The sequence below is a fragment of the Rhododendron vialii genome, chromosome 10a (assembly GCF_030253575.1).
Source record: "Rhododendron vialii isolate Sample 1 chromosome 10a, ASM3025357v1".
In the NCBI taxonomy this organism is placed as follows: Eukaryota; Viridiplantae; Streptophyta; class Magnoliopsida; order Ericales; family Ericaceae; genus Rhododendron; species Rhododendron vialii.
Genome location: NC_080566.1, coordinates 11131349 through 11146543, shown reverse-complemented (window position 1 = coordinate 11146543; position 15195 = coordinate 11131349). Strand labels below are relative to the sequence as shown.

The 15195-nt window shown below is 36.8% G+C and overlaps 2 protein-coding genes across 3 annotated transcripts; both read left to right on the top strand.

The window, feature by feature from the left end:
- Positions 1–1482: 1482 nt before the first annotated feature.
- Positions 1483–6080, top strand: LOC131303551 (uncharacterized). Of its 2 annotated transcripts, XM_058330474.1 has the most exons (3): positions 1547–1814; positions 3578–4341; positions 4429–6080. In XM_058330474.1, exons 2-3 carry the CDS (start codon positions 3657–3659, stop codon positions 5790–5792), a joined length of 2049 nt encoding a protein of 682 aa, XP_058186457.1. In that variant the 5' UTR covers positions 1547–1814; positions 3578–3656; the 3' UTR covers positions 5793–6080. The 2 variants fall into 2 exon arrangements, with proteins under 2 accessions (XP_058186456.1, XP_058186457.1); XM_058330473.1 differs by having other exon boundaries at positions 1483–1814; positions 3578–6080.
- A 3942-nt stretch (positions 6081–10022) lies between these two features.
- Positions 10023–11553, top strand: LOC131303657 (uncharacterized). Its single transcript, XM_058330620.1, has 2 exons — positions 10023–10184; positions 11086–11553. Exon 2 carries the CDS (start codon positions 11089–11091, stop codon positions 11296–11298), a length of 210 nt encoding a protein of 69 aa, XP_058186603.1. The 5' UTR covers positions 10023–10184; positions 11086–11088; the 3' UTR covers positions 11299–11553.
- Positions 11554–15195: the final 3642 nt, after the last annotated feature.

Genomic DNA, 15195 nt, shown 5'->3' with positions numbered 1-15195 from the left:
TGTATCCTACCAAATCCCTTTCCGTGAATAAAAACAATAACAAGAAGTAGAAGAAGATAAAATGGAGGTGTGAAGATTATTTTCTCAAAAAATATGGGAAGTGTGATACCCTCCAATCCGGTTTTGATTATTGTAGGTCCATTTCCGGCCCACATATATAATCAGAACCATTTGCCATGTAGAACTCGCCTAGTTCTTCAGGGATCGATAAAAATCAAGTTTAGTGAATGTTGTAAACGACTGATCGGAACACATTTATCTTGAACACCAACCTCACTAGATCAAACCCATATGTTTCAAGATGTTTCAAGATAGGGTTTTGTTAATGTATGCCCTAAAGGCATATGATAAAAGCACTTTAATTGATCCACATTACTCCACTTCCATGGGAAATGTAACACGAACAATGCCAGAGTAATTAATTACGTTTTGGAAAGATAAACCTTTTTTTGTTTGATGAAACTGCCCTGCTACCCAGCAAACAAAAACCTACTGTAAAAGTTAAGAATTGACCAAATAAACATGAAAACTTATTTGAAAAAATGTTTGCTTGTGTTCTCTCGTGAATTTTTGGAATATAATTTCAGCAAACTTAATTAGCACACGTAAGCCACAAAAAAGAAGAGAGGCTATTGAATCAAACCTAACCACTTTACAAAGTTCCAATCGGCCAGTACATTCCTCTTTTTCAAAATAACATATTACTAGTATGCTAATTAAAAGTCTATTTGGACTTTCTTGACTACTAATTTATCTATTCTTTGGCTTTCGTGATTTTTTTTCGAACTTTTGATCAAGAGAATTTACTTCGCTGATTTTTTTTTAATGAGAGAAAATATAAAAGTAAAAGAAGGCTAAATATAAAAAAAAAATTGAAAAATATAACTTTAGCCCACACAATAAGCCAAAAATTATAAACTTTTTGGCTTAAAATCTAGTTAAGAAAAAAAAAAACAATAACTTGTTTCGGAATTCAGTAGTATTTAGTTTTCAAAAGAATTGAAGTGCTACAATACCCTTCCATTTGTTTTTCCAAGCTTCAACAGTTCAACCTCTCTAGCTCTTTTCTTCCTTTTTTTTTTCTTGCATTCAACGGAATAACCAATTACTTAGCTTTTAGTATACCATTTCGGTGACCGATGGAGTCCCCATAGGAGTTTTTTTTTTGCTTAAACCAGTTGAAAGACCTTAAAAAATAAAAGGAGTTGAAAAGATAGCATGGAGGGAAAAGTAAAAAGGGTAATTCCGTCTCACCATAAACAAGTTTTTCAGCTGGTCAATGTTGCCTAACCCATTTATTACCTTTGCGAGTTCCTATAAACTGAGTATAGTTGTCATCATTAAATGAGTATTATCATATGTTATTAGGGCATACATTAACAAAACCCTTCAAGATAAATGTGTGCTGATCGATCATTTATCATTGAACTTGATTTTTGTCATTCTATGAACACTCGACGAGTCCTACACAATGGACGGTTCCGATCACTAATGTGGGTCTGAAATTGGCCTACAAAAATCAAAACTGAACCGGACGGGAGGGGAATCACACTGGACAGAACCCGATCTAGTCCATTGCATACCCGTTTCACGTGTAACTCGAATTCAGATCCAATCTGAGTTATAGAACGAGGGAAACTGCTCACCGACAATTTTCCTTCACCCTCCTCATTGATCCGCTTTACATTCTACAAAATTCTTTATTGAACTACCACATAAGCAACTGCTCCGGATTCCGTTTGGGTTGATAATTCTTAGCCAAAAGATATAAAAAGGCATCACTTTTAGACGATCTGGGGAGTCATTTGCAGAGGGTAAGGTTTTCTCAAACACGTCTTCATCAAGATCTCTTCACCATTGAGAATTTCAATCCGAATGTTTGGTTTCCTTAATTACATATGGAACCTCTGCATTTAAAGTTGCATAACCCAAGTGCAGATCTGAGTGATTCACATGCGCCAATATAGTATTGCTCTGTCCGTTGCTCTTCGTGATCAATCAGATAGATTTTTGTTAAATGTGGGTTTGTTATGGTAGAATTTTTGGAGGTTCTTTGTGCTTGATTTGAGGTGTTATTTGCTTGCGGAATACAAATTTGCAAATGAAGATGCATAATGCACTTGTTCTGCTAGGGTATTTTCTAATCGTTGTTCTTTCCATTGGATATAACTGCCATGCTTTGTTCTCTGCTTGTTGGTTTCATTTATAAGACGAGAGCTTTGCCTTGTTATTGTTCGTAAATCTTGTTCCATTACCTTGCAATATGTGTTATGATTATGCAAATATTGATCACAGTATCACACGTCTATGGATCATTTGGATCAGGGTGAGCAAATGTGTTATCTGCAGAATCTATTGATTGACTTCATGCCATAGGAAGATCTATGATCAGACTTTTGAATAGACAGTGGTTTTGATAAAATAAAAAAAGTTCACTTTTTAAAAAAAAAATCGCGAAACTTATTTTTGTCTTTTTTTAAAAATTATGAGTTTCGATCAAATTTTTTTTTTTTTTTTACTTTTTCAATTTCTCTCGTCGAGAATAATCAATAATGCATAAAAGTTTAATGCAAAACTAACAAATGCGAATTTGTTTTTTGAATAAAGACAAACCAAAAAGTCAATTTTACTTTCTTAGCCAAAATCAGCCACAATTACTGAGCAAGTGCACTAGTTGGTGTCAAACTTACTTTGCCAGTCATGTTTTGCCATTTTGGTTTGCCACTGTGTCAAAAAGTAAAAAAATAATAGCAATTTTGTTGCACGAGTTTGGTGCCATTTTGGCACAACGTCAAATGCATACCACTGGATCAAACCTATCTCATTTTCTGTATAGGATTTGATGATGTGATAGATTTGGCATTTCAAAATTGCTGCATAATTTGACACCAACAATGATTACTCCATTTTTTTGGCGGCAATTTTGGCTTACAACAAATGAGTTTTGGCAAAAAAGAAGAAGAAGAAGCCAAGTTATGACTTTGACAACAAATGTAGCAATGGTTGAGTTGCTCTAAACCACTCTTTGGTGGTTACTTAAGTCCCGCATGTGAGCAAAAAGAAATTATTATGACTTTTGCCAAAAAAAAAATGCTGCCAAATTATGACTTTGGAAGCCAATATAGCAATCGTTGGACTTGATCTCATCTTACTGCTTTCTATTAGCCGTATCCTTCTGTTTGTTGTCATTTTTCTTTTGTTTTAGTTTCATTCTGCCTTTCCCCCTGGGTATCCAAATAGCAAACAGGTGGATTGTACTTAATCACATGCTTATATGTAAACCTCAGTTCAGGACTTTTCATGACATGGAATTTCTGGAATTGCATGTGTTTTCTCTTCCTACCAAAGGTTCCGGGTGATTCATGGTTTCCGTCTGTTATTTTAATTTGTGATATTTTGTCAATATCATCTAGTGGAACTGGAAATAAATAAGCATCTGTATTTTCCAGTATATCAGCAATTGAATTTTCTTTTTCTTCTTTTATATCTTTGTGGTATGCAATACTCTTGGGTAGAAATGTTTCAGATTCGACATCTGTTAATTCATTTGGTTGCTTTTGGTTTAATGCTTGAACAGAAGTTGGAGAATCGACGAAGGTCATTTTTTCTTGGAGATTCTTTTCTCTTGCACAACTTAGAATTTAAGAAAATCCATCATGTTCAAGCTGTCACCCCGTAGAAACCAGAGATCGAAAGGTTTCAAGGTAAAGCATGTTTTGCAGATAAGCTTGCTGATTGGTGTTTGCATATGGTTGGTTTACCAAGTCCAACACTCCAACAACAAGAAGGCTTCATTGGAAAGAAGTGCCAAAATCTCGGAGAAAGTTGGGAATGATATTCTAAAGTTAGGGAGGAAGGACCTTGATTCTCGAGCGGAAGAAGCAACTATAGAGGATCAGAAGCATAAAGAGGAAGAAGAAGAAGAAGAAAACAAACATCTTGGTGAAGAAAGCAAGATTGATGAGGGTGAGACTGAAGGGGTCACAAATGATGAAATGCATGAACAAGTGCCAGAGAAAGTAGGCGAGGAAGGTGAGAACGGAGGCAATTTCGGAGATAGAGAAAAGGAGGCAGAAGGGAACAAAGAGAATGACAGAAAGGAGGAGAGGGAGGAAACTACAGAGAAGGAAATCAAGGAGGAAGAAAGTGACCAGGGTAAAATTGAGGAAGGTGAACTAAAGGAAATGAAAGAGGAAGAGACAGAACAGAACAAAGAAATTTTTAAGGAACAGAATGAAGGTGAAGAGAGGGAAATCAAAGAGGAGGAGAGTGATGAGAACAAAGAAAAGCAAGTTGAAGAAAGTGAACGAGGGAAAGAGAGAGGAAGTGAAGAGAAGGAGAGTGACGAGAACAAAGAAAAGCAAGTTGAAGAAAGTGAACAAGGGAAAGAGAGAGGAAGTGAAAAGAAGGAGAGTGAAGAGACTGGAGAGAGCAAGGACAATGGAAGTGAAGAGACGAAAGAGGAAAAAGAACAACAGGAAAATAAGGAAGAGAGCAGAGGTTCTGAAAGCGAGGAAAAAGAGAGGGAGGAAAACAAAGAAGGGGACACTGAAGGAAAGGAGGGGGAAAATGAGAAGGCCAAAAAGGCAGATAAAACTGAGGATTCGGGTCGATCGGAGAATCAGTTTAATGATGGAAATGATGGGAGCAAGGAAGCAGCCGGAGGGGAAGATCACAAGGGCGAATCTTCCATTGAAGAAGTCAAGGATTCTCAAAATAAGTATTCAAATGAGAAAGGAGGCCTAGAGAAATCAAATGAGGAGCTGCAGTTACAAAACAAGAAACAGAACGAATTAGAGAACTATACTGATAAATCTGAGGTGAGCACTGAAAACCAGAACGATTCAGGCTCAGATTTGAAGGAAACTAACACAAATGAGGAGCAGCAGTTACAAAACAAGGAACAGAATGAATCGGAGAACACCGATAAATCCAAGGTGAGCAATGAAAATCAGAATGATTCGGGCTCGGAGTTGAAGGAGAGTGAAAAAGTGGAAAAGAATAATTCTTCAGATGTAGTGGTCAATAAGGGTATTGGTAATGAGACCACGGTAACAAATGCTGATGAACACCAGCAAGAGGACAATGGCTCTACTGTGTCTAATGGGGAAAACTCCAGTTCATCCCAAGAAGATGGAGTAAACAAAAAATCCGATTTTACTCAACAGCAAGGTGAAACTACGAAAAACGCAATTTCTGAAGGAGATGACAACCAAACTGTTTTGGAGCAAACTGAAACAACAGATGCAGCTGCCAGTAGCAGAACATCTGATTCAAATTCAATTCCTTTGGAAACAACTGAGAATAAAGGCAAATCATCATATTCAGATTCAACACCATCCAGCATGACTGAAAATGCCAGTGAAAACTCATTTTCAGATTCAACTCATACAGATAGAGAAAACGAAGAACCAACAGATTCTGCAAATAATGTTGAGAATGTTGCCTCCAATGATCAGAATGGTTATTTGAGTACATCAGCAGGAACCGATACAAAAGGGAATGATGACACCAATCAGGAAAAGGAGTCGAATTCAAATTCTGGAGTTGGAGCAGAAGAAAAGGGTAAAACCTCTAGCGGTAACGAAAGAGGAGATGATAAGCAAAACGAATCGGTAAATAATTCTGAATCATCTAAAACAGATGACAATGCTGGTAGCACTCAGCAAGATCCAGTCGACTCTTCAGATTCTTCGATCCCCCAAGAAGAGAAAGACGCTCGCACGGACCTGGGAACGTTACCGGAGATGAAGACCGAAGGAACCAACAACGATGATATTGCTGCAAAGTGACATCCTTTACGAGATTCTTGCTAGCTAGTTTGCATCATCAGATGGTGGCCACTTGTAGATTTTAAGGGTATTGTTTTTGGTTAATGTATTTTGTATTCTCCCCCTATGATTTCTTTATTCGTCCATTGCACAGGGCATTGCCTTTGTTGCTCGCTGCTCCGTGCTCTTAGTCACTACACTAGTGTGAAAGAGAATTGAATGTTAGAAAAAAGTTCAGTTGGGAAACTCAAGTATTTTGTGTGGTTTACTGTATCACATAGTTAAATCCATTCGTGATCTATTGTTCTACATTTTCTTTGTGATTACGGGTTGCGTTTGCTGAGCAGAAAATTGGCACTGCATCCATTCTAGATATGAGATATTTGTAGGTCTATGGTTGGTCTATGAGGGTAAAGAGTTCAACACCAATATACGGAGAACCTTTTGTTCACTTGGGGTTTCCAGAATTTTTCTCTCTCAGCACGGTTTCACAATTTTCAATAATTTTTCTCTCCACTTGTTACTCAGACCCCGCTCTCTCTCTTTCTCCACTTATTACTCCAAAACCTGCCTCAAAACCTTTGGCTCATGCCTTGCATCAACAATTAGAATTCTGCTGTTTTTCTTGCAAAAAGGTTCCCGGATGAACTAAGCTGAAAAAGAGTAATTACTCGACGCCCTTGGATTAGGGACGGAATTAGGATTCGAACCAGGATTTTATCCTAGCAGTGGCGAAATGTATATTAAATAAAAATAAAAAGATGCATTGCAATATGTGTTCAACACTTCTTTTCTTAAAGAACGAGTCAATTGTTTTTTTGACCATGATTACCTACCACATCAGTTTACACAAATCAATAAACTGCTATATTTTTTTCAGATGGTGCAAATACCATCTATTGCTCAATACAAATTCAATAAAGGATTCAAAACATTCAATAATTTCTCTAACTTTAATTGAATATTGAAAAATTGAAGAATACTAACCTATTTTCCTAATGGAGTTTAAGAAATTCACACAAAACACCCAACAATAAAATGATTTTTTAATTTTTCAAAATTCCATTACTGAACAATGCTAGCATTGGAAATTTGGAAATCTGGAAGTCTACTAAACAAAAAACAATAATGCTACACACACAGCAAAAGTACCCAGATTTTGTGCATAGATTTGTTGTGGGGCCCACTACGGGTTCCGCACAAATAATCCAAGCCGTTCATTAAATGTAAAACATTTTTTCAAGGGCCTCCACGAAAAATCAGCTCAATCCGATACTTATAGGGGCTCGATTCAATCATTTAACTTTTCATTCGAATTTCAGGATAATAAAAAGTTAGATGATTGAATCGAGCATTTATAGGTATTGGATTAAGCTGATTTTTTGCGGAGGCCCTTGAAAAAATGTTTTACATTTAATGAACGGCTTGGATTATTTGTGTGGGATCCGTAGTGGGCCCCACAAAAAATCTGTGCACAAAATCTGTACACTTTTGCTGTGTGTGTAGCATTTCTGAACAAAAAATCCATTACTGCTGAGTCGTACACAATGCCAATTGTTTTGGTTAACTTGTTTAATTTTTTAGGTTAAGTTATTTTATGTGAAATTATTTTAGGTTAAAGTGAGGAGTTTTTTTCTTAATTAGACCTCATCATTTATATTATTTTACTTTGGTCCATTGAATTTAGTTTTAGAATAGTATTATTTTGTGTCACCTTTCTTGAAAAAAAAATAGAGGATTTAGAACTAAGTATATAACAAAAAATAAGGGAAAAAAAATCTAGCGGGTGGCGAATCTATATAAGTTGGAGATAATTTTTTTTTCTTTACATATACGGGGCGGTTCCGGAAACACCCAAAAAATCACCTAAAAAAACACCTCATAGTTCCCGATCAAATTTTGATGATCCGAGCCACTCAATGTGATCAGAACATGATTTTAAGAGTACCCGTGAGAAATCAGCAAAAAAAATGACCGGGAAGGGCTTGATCCAAACAGTTTCGAACAGTTTTTTATTAAACGGTTCAAATAAAAACTGCTCAAATCAAGCATTTTCCGATCATATTTTTTGTTAATTTCTCGCGGGCACCTTTAAAATCACATTCTGCACACATTGAACGGTTCGGATCATAAAAATTTGATCGGGAACTATGAGTTTGAGATTTTGGGTGTTTTTTTAGGTGTTTTTTTGGGTGTCCCTTGAACCGTCCCGTTACATATAATTATTACAATTTCTAAAATTCTTGTCGTGGAGATCACCCCTACTAAATCCCCCTTGGTTCCATCCTTGCCTTGGATTACCTTGTGACATTTTCATGAGGTACTTTAGTGAAGGTAACATTAGCAATCACTTTTCTAATGTTGTTGAGGGACCATAGATGACCTGCTTTGTGTGCCGTGCAGTAAATTATTGGCCAAAAAGTACCACATAGGCAACACATGATACTCTTTTTTTGGTAACTACACACATGACACTCTTAGAGAACCTATGTAAAGCATTCAGCATGATCAAACAGATCCTCCATGTATTCTTGATTTCGTGTTAGACTTTTAGGCAGGACAATCAATTGGTTTGATGTATCAATTATGAAACATGGATACTCCTAGGCGGTTATTGTAGTTGTCTCAAACACGCCAGAACACAAGCACGCTGATGGTGAAAACACATTGGTGCAATGGTGTTTACCGACTTGCAGGTGGGTGAATAGAACCACCTCTTTTAACTTATTCATTCATTAAAACCTAATGTGTAGTGAACTAAAAGAAAAAATGAGTCACCCACTTAAAATGATCGCACTTGAAATATAAGTAGATTTTTTTTTGATCGGCCGCTTGAAATATACTCCTATATTGAACCTACCACGTGGCAGGTATTACCTTTTTCCAATTGTGACTTGTGACAACGCTGGAACAACTAAAAAATCTAAGGCCCTGAGGGTCAATCGTATAATTTTACGAAGTACTGTGCGGTAATTATAACTTAAAAATAAAGGGCGTTTCTATTCGCAATCCTTTATTTTCTCTCATAGTCTGTTAAAAATTTTCAATTATACTCGACAGTTAGTTACCGAAATTGAGATATATTTTCAGCATCCAATTACCGAAATATAATATTTTTTTCAACAGCTATTTACCGAAAATGTATGTTTGTTTACCAAAAGTTGAACATATTTTCGACATGTAGTTACCGAAATATAATCTTGTTTTCAACAGCTATTTACCGAAATGTTATATATGATTTTCAACAACCATTTACCGAAATGTAGTGGACTATGAGAGAAAATAAAGGGCTGCGAATAGCAGCGTCCAAAATAAAATGTAGGGTCCGAAAACATATACTACGTGTCAGCCCTAAATTACTAACGCCTCATCCTCCCTAACTGTATTTTGTTTTTTTTTTTTGTCTCTCCACAAGTGGAAAAATACCCACTATTCTTCTTAAATTATTGACACGTTTATGTTTCTAAATTAATTTTTTATCTCGACAAGAGAAATCTAGAAAGTAAAAAATTATGATAAAAAAATATTTACTAAAAACGATATTTTTTTTTTTGAAAATCTACGCTAGAATTGATTCACAAAAAATTCGTCTTGCGGCCTGGCCCCAAATTCATATTTACCTTTTTGTATTTCTGGACTAATCTTTTTTAGTCACACAAGTTTTATATTTCATGTATAACAATTAGTTATTAAAGAAGCTTTGAACACTAAAATTTTATTAGGCAACTACGTAAAGTTCTGAATATCAACTTTTTGCATTTAGGAATCATAAATTTTGGCTAAAGTTTAAATTTTATTCTTCCATAGTAATACGGTAGCTTTACGAATTAACAAATGTTAGTCCATAGAGCCCAATTTTATTTCATTTTGAATATCATAACCTTATGTAAATGAGATCGCGTTCGAATGATATAATAGCAACAATACTCGAAATTAATTCTTCAATTTATCAAAACAGTTCAATAAAAACTTGAATGATTGGATTTAGTCTTAAACAATCACCAAACAAAAATTTCTTTCGTAGTTCGGTTTCCTCCGATTTCATTTCTTGTCTACGCCACTGGCTAGTACTTATGTTTTTAATGTCGTCCTATTTAAATTTTTTTATTTCAATCCATATTTTTATACCCTTTAACTTCTCTGGTCGAGACTCAAGACGAATAATTAATTATAAAAATTATGACAAAAAACTAAACAACAGATAAAATGCGTAAATCAGAAAAATATCAAAATTTAAGGAGGATTGTGAAGACTCTTGAGACAAAATGGGCCCAAAAATGACAAAATAAAGTCGGGGAGGACGAGGTCTAAATCTTTCGGAGACAAGAACTACTACAGTGACCCACAAAAAATCTTGACCGTAATCGAACAAAGCTCGGCAACGATCGGAGGTTCCGGCGACGACAATACCAGGTATCTCTCTCTCTCTCTGTTTGTCCTTTTGCGACAAAAATTTCTGGGTTTATACGCAATTCTCCTTTGTCAAGTCTGCATGAGCATCTCGTTTTCATTTCTCCTCCAAGTGTTCGACAAATTACCTTAAAGGGATGTTTTTTTTGTGGAAAGTGTTCATGTACCATGCATTGAACCTGTCTTCACTTGCTGCTGTATTGATCTGAGTGTTACATATGGAATCTAAGGTTGTTGGAGTATCACTTGAGCAAGGACGCCCCGGGCTGAGAGGCAAATGAGCTCCAGCGACCGCCCTACTCACGTTTTAAATTTTTAATAGAATTATAATACTTTCTCAAGAACTTTACATTTATGTATGTTCGCCCGGCCAATATCATTTTAAACAATTCAACACCCTTCAAACCAAGAAATTTTGGAAAATCAATGTTATTTTTTGCCATACGGATATTCTTTTGTAAAACTATTTTTCTCTTTAAAATGAATCATGCACATATATTAGTATCTGAATTGATTTATGGAAAACTTATGTGTAACTTTTATGATAGTTATTTTACAATTTGTAGTGTTGAAATTTAATTTTGCCTTTCATTGTTGCAATTTCTATTTGATGTTAGCCCACCCAATCCTTAAATCCTTAGTCCATCCCTGCACTTGAGCTTAGATATACTTGGCATAGTTCATTATAATGCATAACAAATGCAGGGACCATCAAATGTTTAAGCTGCAGATTTTTTCATTCAAGCCGCTCGACCCTTTAACCCTTCTGATTCATACTGAATGGAAATATGAATGTTTCTGGCATTGTTTTGTTAGTTGTGTTCTGTGTCATGGGATGGTTTATACATGGAACTGGGATGATGTAACTTTGTCTAACCGGGTCTATTCGGTCATCGCTAAGCAGAAAATGAAAAAAGGAGTGCATCCTCAGTTGCAATGGATATCCTATGTTACCCAGAGTGGCCGTTTGATGAATGTCATGATGACCAAAATACATAACATCGGTAAAGTTTACCACATCAGAGCAAGGCGGCAGATGGCTCAAAGTGTTGGCCAGATTGCCAAGTATAAGCGGCGTTATCAACAGGAGGAGGAAAAGGAAAACGAAGGGAAATGACTTCTTAAAAGGCAAGTGGATGGTTGGTTGTGCTGTTAGATTGTCTATTTCCATATTTGTGGTCAGCCACGAATTCCAATATTTCTGAATTTTTATGTCTCATAATCTATTTCTGAATTTCTGTGTCTCATAATCTGCTGGCGCCTGGCTGCTTTGAAATATCTGTTTTTTGTTTCATGATCACCAAATTAGTTGCTAATTGTATTTTTAGGAATGTATTTTTGTTTCAATGAAATACCTATGCTTTTACCTTGATATTTTAGCTACAGTCCTGAAAATTTGGAGCTTTGTTGTGCTTGATTTTGACAACTGTCTTGTAATGGTGTAGTCTGCTGTTTCCTCTTGTCAAAAAGGAACTGTTCTTTCGATACCATCTTGATTTAGATATGTTAGCAAGCATCACTAGTTATCTTGTTACTTTGCTATCTTTGGCACTTTGCAGACAATGTTCAAGTCAGAGTATCTGTTATGGCTTCATTTTGGTGATCTTCGACATCTGATTCTGGATACAGTGGGTAAGTTACTCGATTATTCTAGGGTCTGTCATTCGACTGCATTTGGACTGTCCACATTTCAGACCTATGAGTTTGAACTCCAGTCATCCCTTGATGTAGTATGGGGCGTCGATGTCATGAAAGATGATGGGCCTCGGCTCTGCTACGAAAGGACCCCAAAAGATCTCTTGATGGATTGATAAAATGGATAATCCTACTCAGTTACAATTCGCTCTAAATCAGTGGCAGCAAAAACTCTTCTTGACGTTCATAAACCCTCTTTAGATCATGTAAAATGTTAATCACTCCACACCATACTCACCACCCTCTCCATTGTGACAAAAATATGATCTCCTTAAGCTTCTCCGGACCATAAGCACAAAGAAAATTTCCCTGCCACCTATACATAAAACAGCAGAGCTTGGTTTTATTTCAACTTTATTTTTGCCACATGTTAGCAAAAATTTACACGCTACCTTGACCAATCCAACCCACAATCAAAAGGTTATCGATATCCTCTTCATAGGATTTAAATACTAAACCTCACTGCACTTAGTTAGGTGCAGTGACACAACCATCAGGTCAATTGCCCTGATTTTCTTATTTCACCTATTGTCCAGGCAAAACCATGCTTCTAGAAAAACCCTATTTGTCGTAATAATGACTGTAATCTACAAGTCGAATGCAGGAACGTTTACAAATCGACAATTTAGCGACCGATAAATGGAAATTAGAAGCATTATTTCTTAGTTAAAAGGTTATTTACAATCAAAACAGGATATGATAAGCTAGAACACAGGTATGATTGACAACCTGACCGTACATCCCTAACCATTTGTTTCACAACACAATAGTCCAAAGAGAACACAAGGGAACTATTCAAACATTATTATTAGATAACTCAATAAGATTTGGGCTCTCAAGGATCAAATAAGGCTTCCTTTCAGAAGAAAAATTCAACAGATTAAGCATAATGTTAGGGTTCCCGCCAGGATTTCTTCAATTACATGTCTTTTGCCTCCCGCATTTTTCCTATCCCAGACTAACAGTCCACGCACCCACTCACCCACCCCCCAGGATTATAATATACCCCCCATATAAGGAAATATAGTCGTAGTGTTAGTAATCCCATGCACGGGAGTGGGAACCAAATGAAAGAAAACATGGGATTAGTTGCCCTTAGTCCAATCCCACGCGCCTAATCCCCGAATCAAACGAGGCCTATGGGTCTAATATTAAGATGCTTGTGAACATGTTAAAGAAGAAGAGAGACAATAATGAAAATGCTTGCAATTAAAATATCGTCTGCATGCCACTAACTGATACACCAAGAATGTAAATATTTTCCAGCTATCCAACCACCACTGGAAGCGCAACATGCAACCAGTTGGACTAATAGATAGGTTTAGATTAAGATCTATGTGAGTTAAATGTGCATGGGTGAATAACATTATGTGGTTTATTCATTTGCCCAACAAGAGGAAATTTGTCACACAGTTGAGCTACGTTGTAAGGTCGCTTCATTCTCGAAGGAGGGGAGAGGATATGACAAACCAAATAACCAATTAGGAGTACGAGTCCAAGGATACTCCAAGGAGACCGTAGGATATGGCAAATCAATTAGGAGACGAGTCCAAGGATTCTCCAAGCTTTTGGGGAGAATGACTATCGATAAAGTGAAAATATAATGCATGAATGTATCCATCTTCATCCTCAATTCTGAAACCACCTACTGCAAGAGGATTAACCCAATTCGAAACTATTCTTCAGGCTAATAGTTCATACCACTAATCCACTGAACGATATAGTGCAATTCATCGTAGTAGCAATAGACAGTCATGCAAAGATAGAGAGGTAAGCATGATCATCTTGAATGCTGTTATAGTTGACAAGGATACAAAACTAGGCGCCTCGATGACGAGTCACAAATTACTGTTCCGGGCGAGCTATTACCTCCAACAGAATAAAGAAACCAGCAATGCATTACACATTGATGTATCAAATTTAGCAACATGCATAAATAACCGAAACAAAACAAGATTTCTGAACTGGAGAACTCACTCTAAAGAGTCAAGTTGAGAAGATTAAAACAACAAAACATCATAAGACAAGGATACAATAAAGTCTGATAAAAAAAAAGGATACAATAAAGCGATCCAAATCAGATTAAGAATAGAATCCTATGACCACTAGATTCAAATCATCAATTAGGTAAAAAGAACATACCTCGGAGCTAGAGGGATGTCCTTTTGGCGACTGCGAAGATAGGGGTATGGCTGCATTTAGGTATGTGAATAGTTAGGAATATGAATTCATGAACTAAGGGGCTGTTTGATAAAACTGAAAACTGAAACTGAAAGCTGAAAAGTTAAGTACTGAAAGCTGAATGCTGAATTTTTTAAGCTGAAGAACTGTTTGATAAACATATTAAGCACTAAATTAAAATTCATGAATTAATTTTAGTTCTAATTCTTTTTAATTTTGGTGATTGTGGGGGTGGTGGTGATGGAATGGTAGTGGTGAGGGTGGTGGTGGGATGGTGGCGGTGGAGAGATGATGCTGTGATAGTGATGGTGGAATGATGGTGGTGCAGTGGTGGCGTTGTGGTGGTGGCTGCGGCGACGGCGTGGTAGGGGTGGTGTGGTAGTAGTAGTGGTGGCGAAGTAATGGTGGCGGTGGTGGTGGAGTGGACTAGTGGTGGGTGGTAATGATTATGGTGGTGGTGGTGAGGAAGTGGTGGTGGTGGGGAAGTGATAGTGGTGGTAGCGTGGTAGTGGAGTAGTGGTGGTGGTGGTGGTGGTGGTAGAGTGGTGGTGAGAGTAGTGGCGGTTGTGGTGGTGGTGGTATAATGGTGGTTGAGTGACGACGGTAGTGGTGGTTGAATGCAAGCATATAAGAATTCAGCCAGAATTAAGTAGCTCAAAGCTACTTAATTTTTATCAACTTTTTACACTATATTTTAAGTGGCACTTAATCTGTTAAGAAATGTAAAATGTGGTTATCAAACCTACTTAATCACTTATTACTTAATTGTTTCAGTTTTAAGTGCTGAATATGTGATATCAAACAACCCCTAAGACAATGGCACAATACCACTAACGTAGGCAGTAAAAGAAGGAAACTAAACAAAATCCCCAATGTCTGATTAGACATGACGGCGTTTAGAGAAAACACGTAGATACGAAGAGGACAGTACAAATTACAGAAAGTTGGATGGGCCAAAAGAAAGCATACAGGAGGCTCTTCGCAATGGCGATGGGGCTTTGAAAGGTTGTAGATTACAAAGACTGTGCATGTGAAAATGCCAGCATAGGTGATCTTCTCCCATTTTTTTGCTTCATCTGACCATAACAAACCATTAATCATATTGAAAAGTCCTCCTTTCCTCCATAACTCGAACGGA

Excerpts from the sequence above, each read along its gene's own strand:
- LOC131303551 (XM_058330473.1), top strand. The coding sequence starts at position 3,657 with ATGTTCAAGCTGTCACCCCGTAGAAACCAGAGATCGAAAGGTTTCAAG.
- LOC131303657 (XM_058330620.1), top strand. The coding sequence starts at position 11,089 with ATGAAAAAAGGAGTGCATCCTCAGTTGCAATGGATATCCTATGTTACC.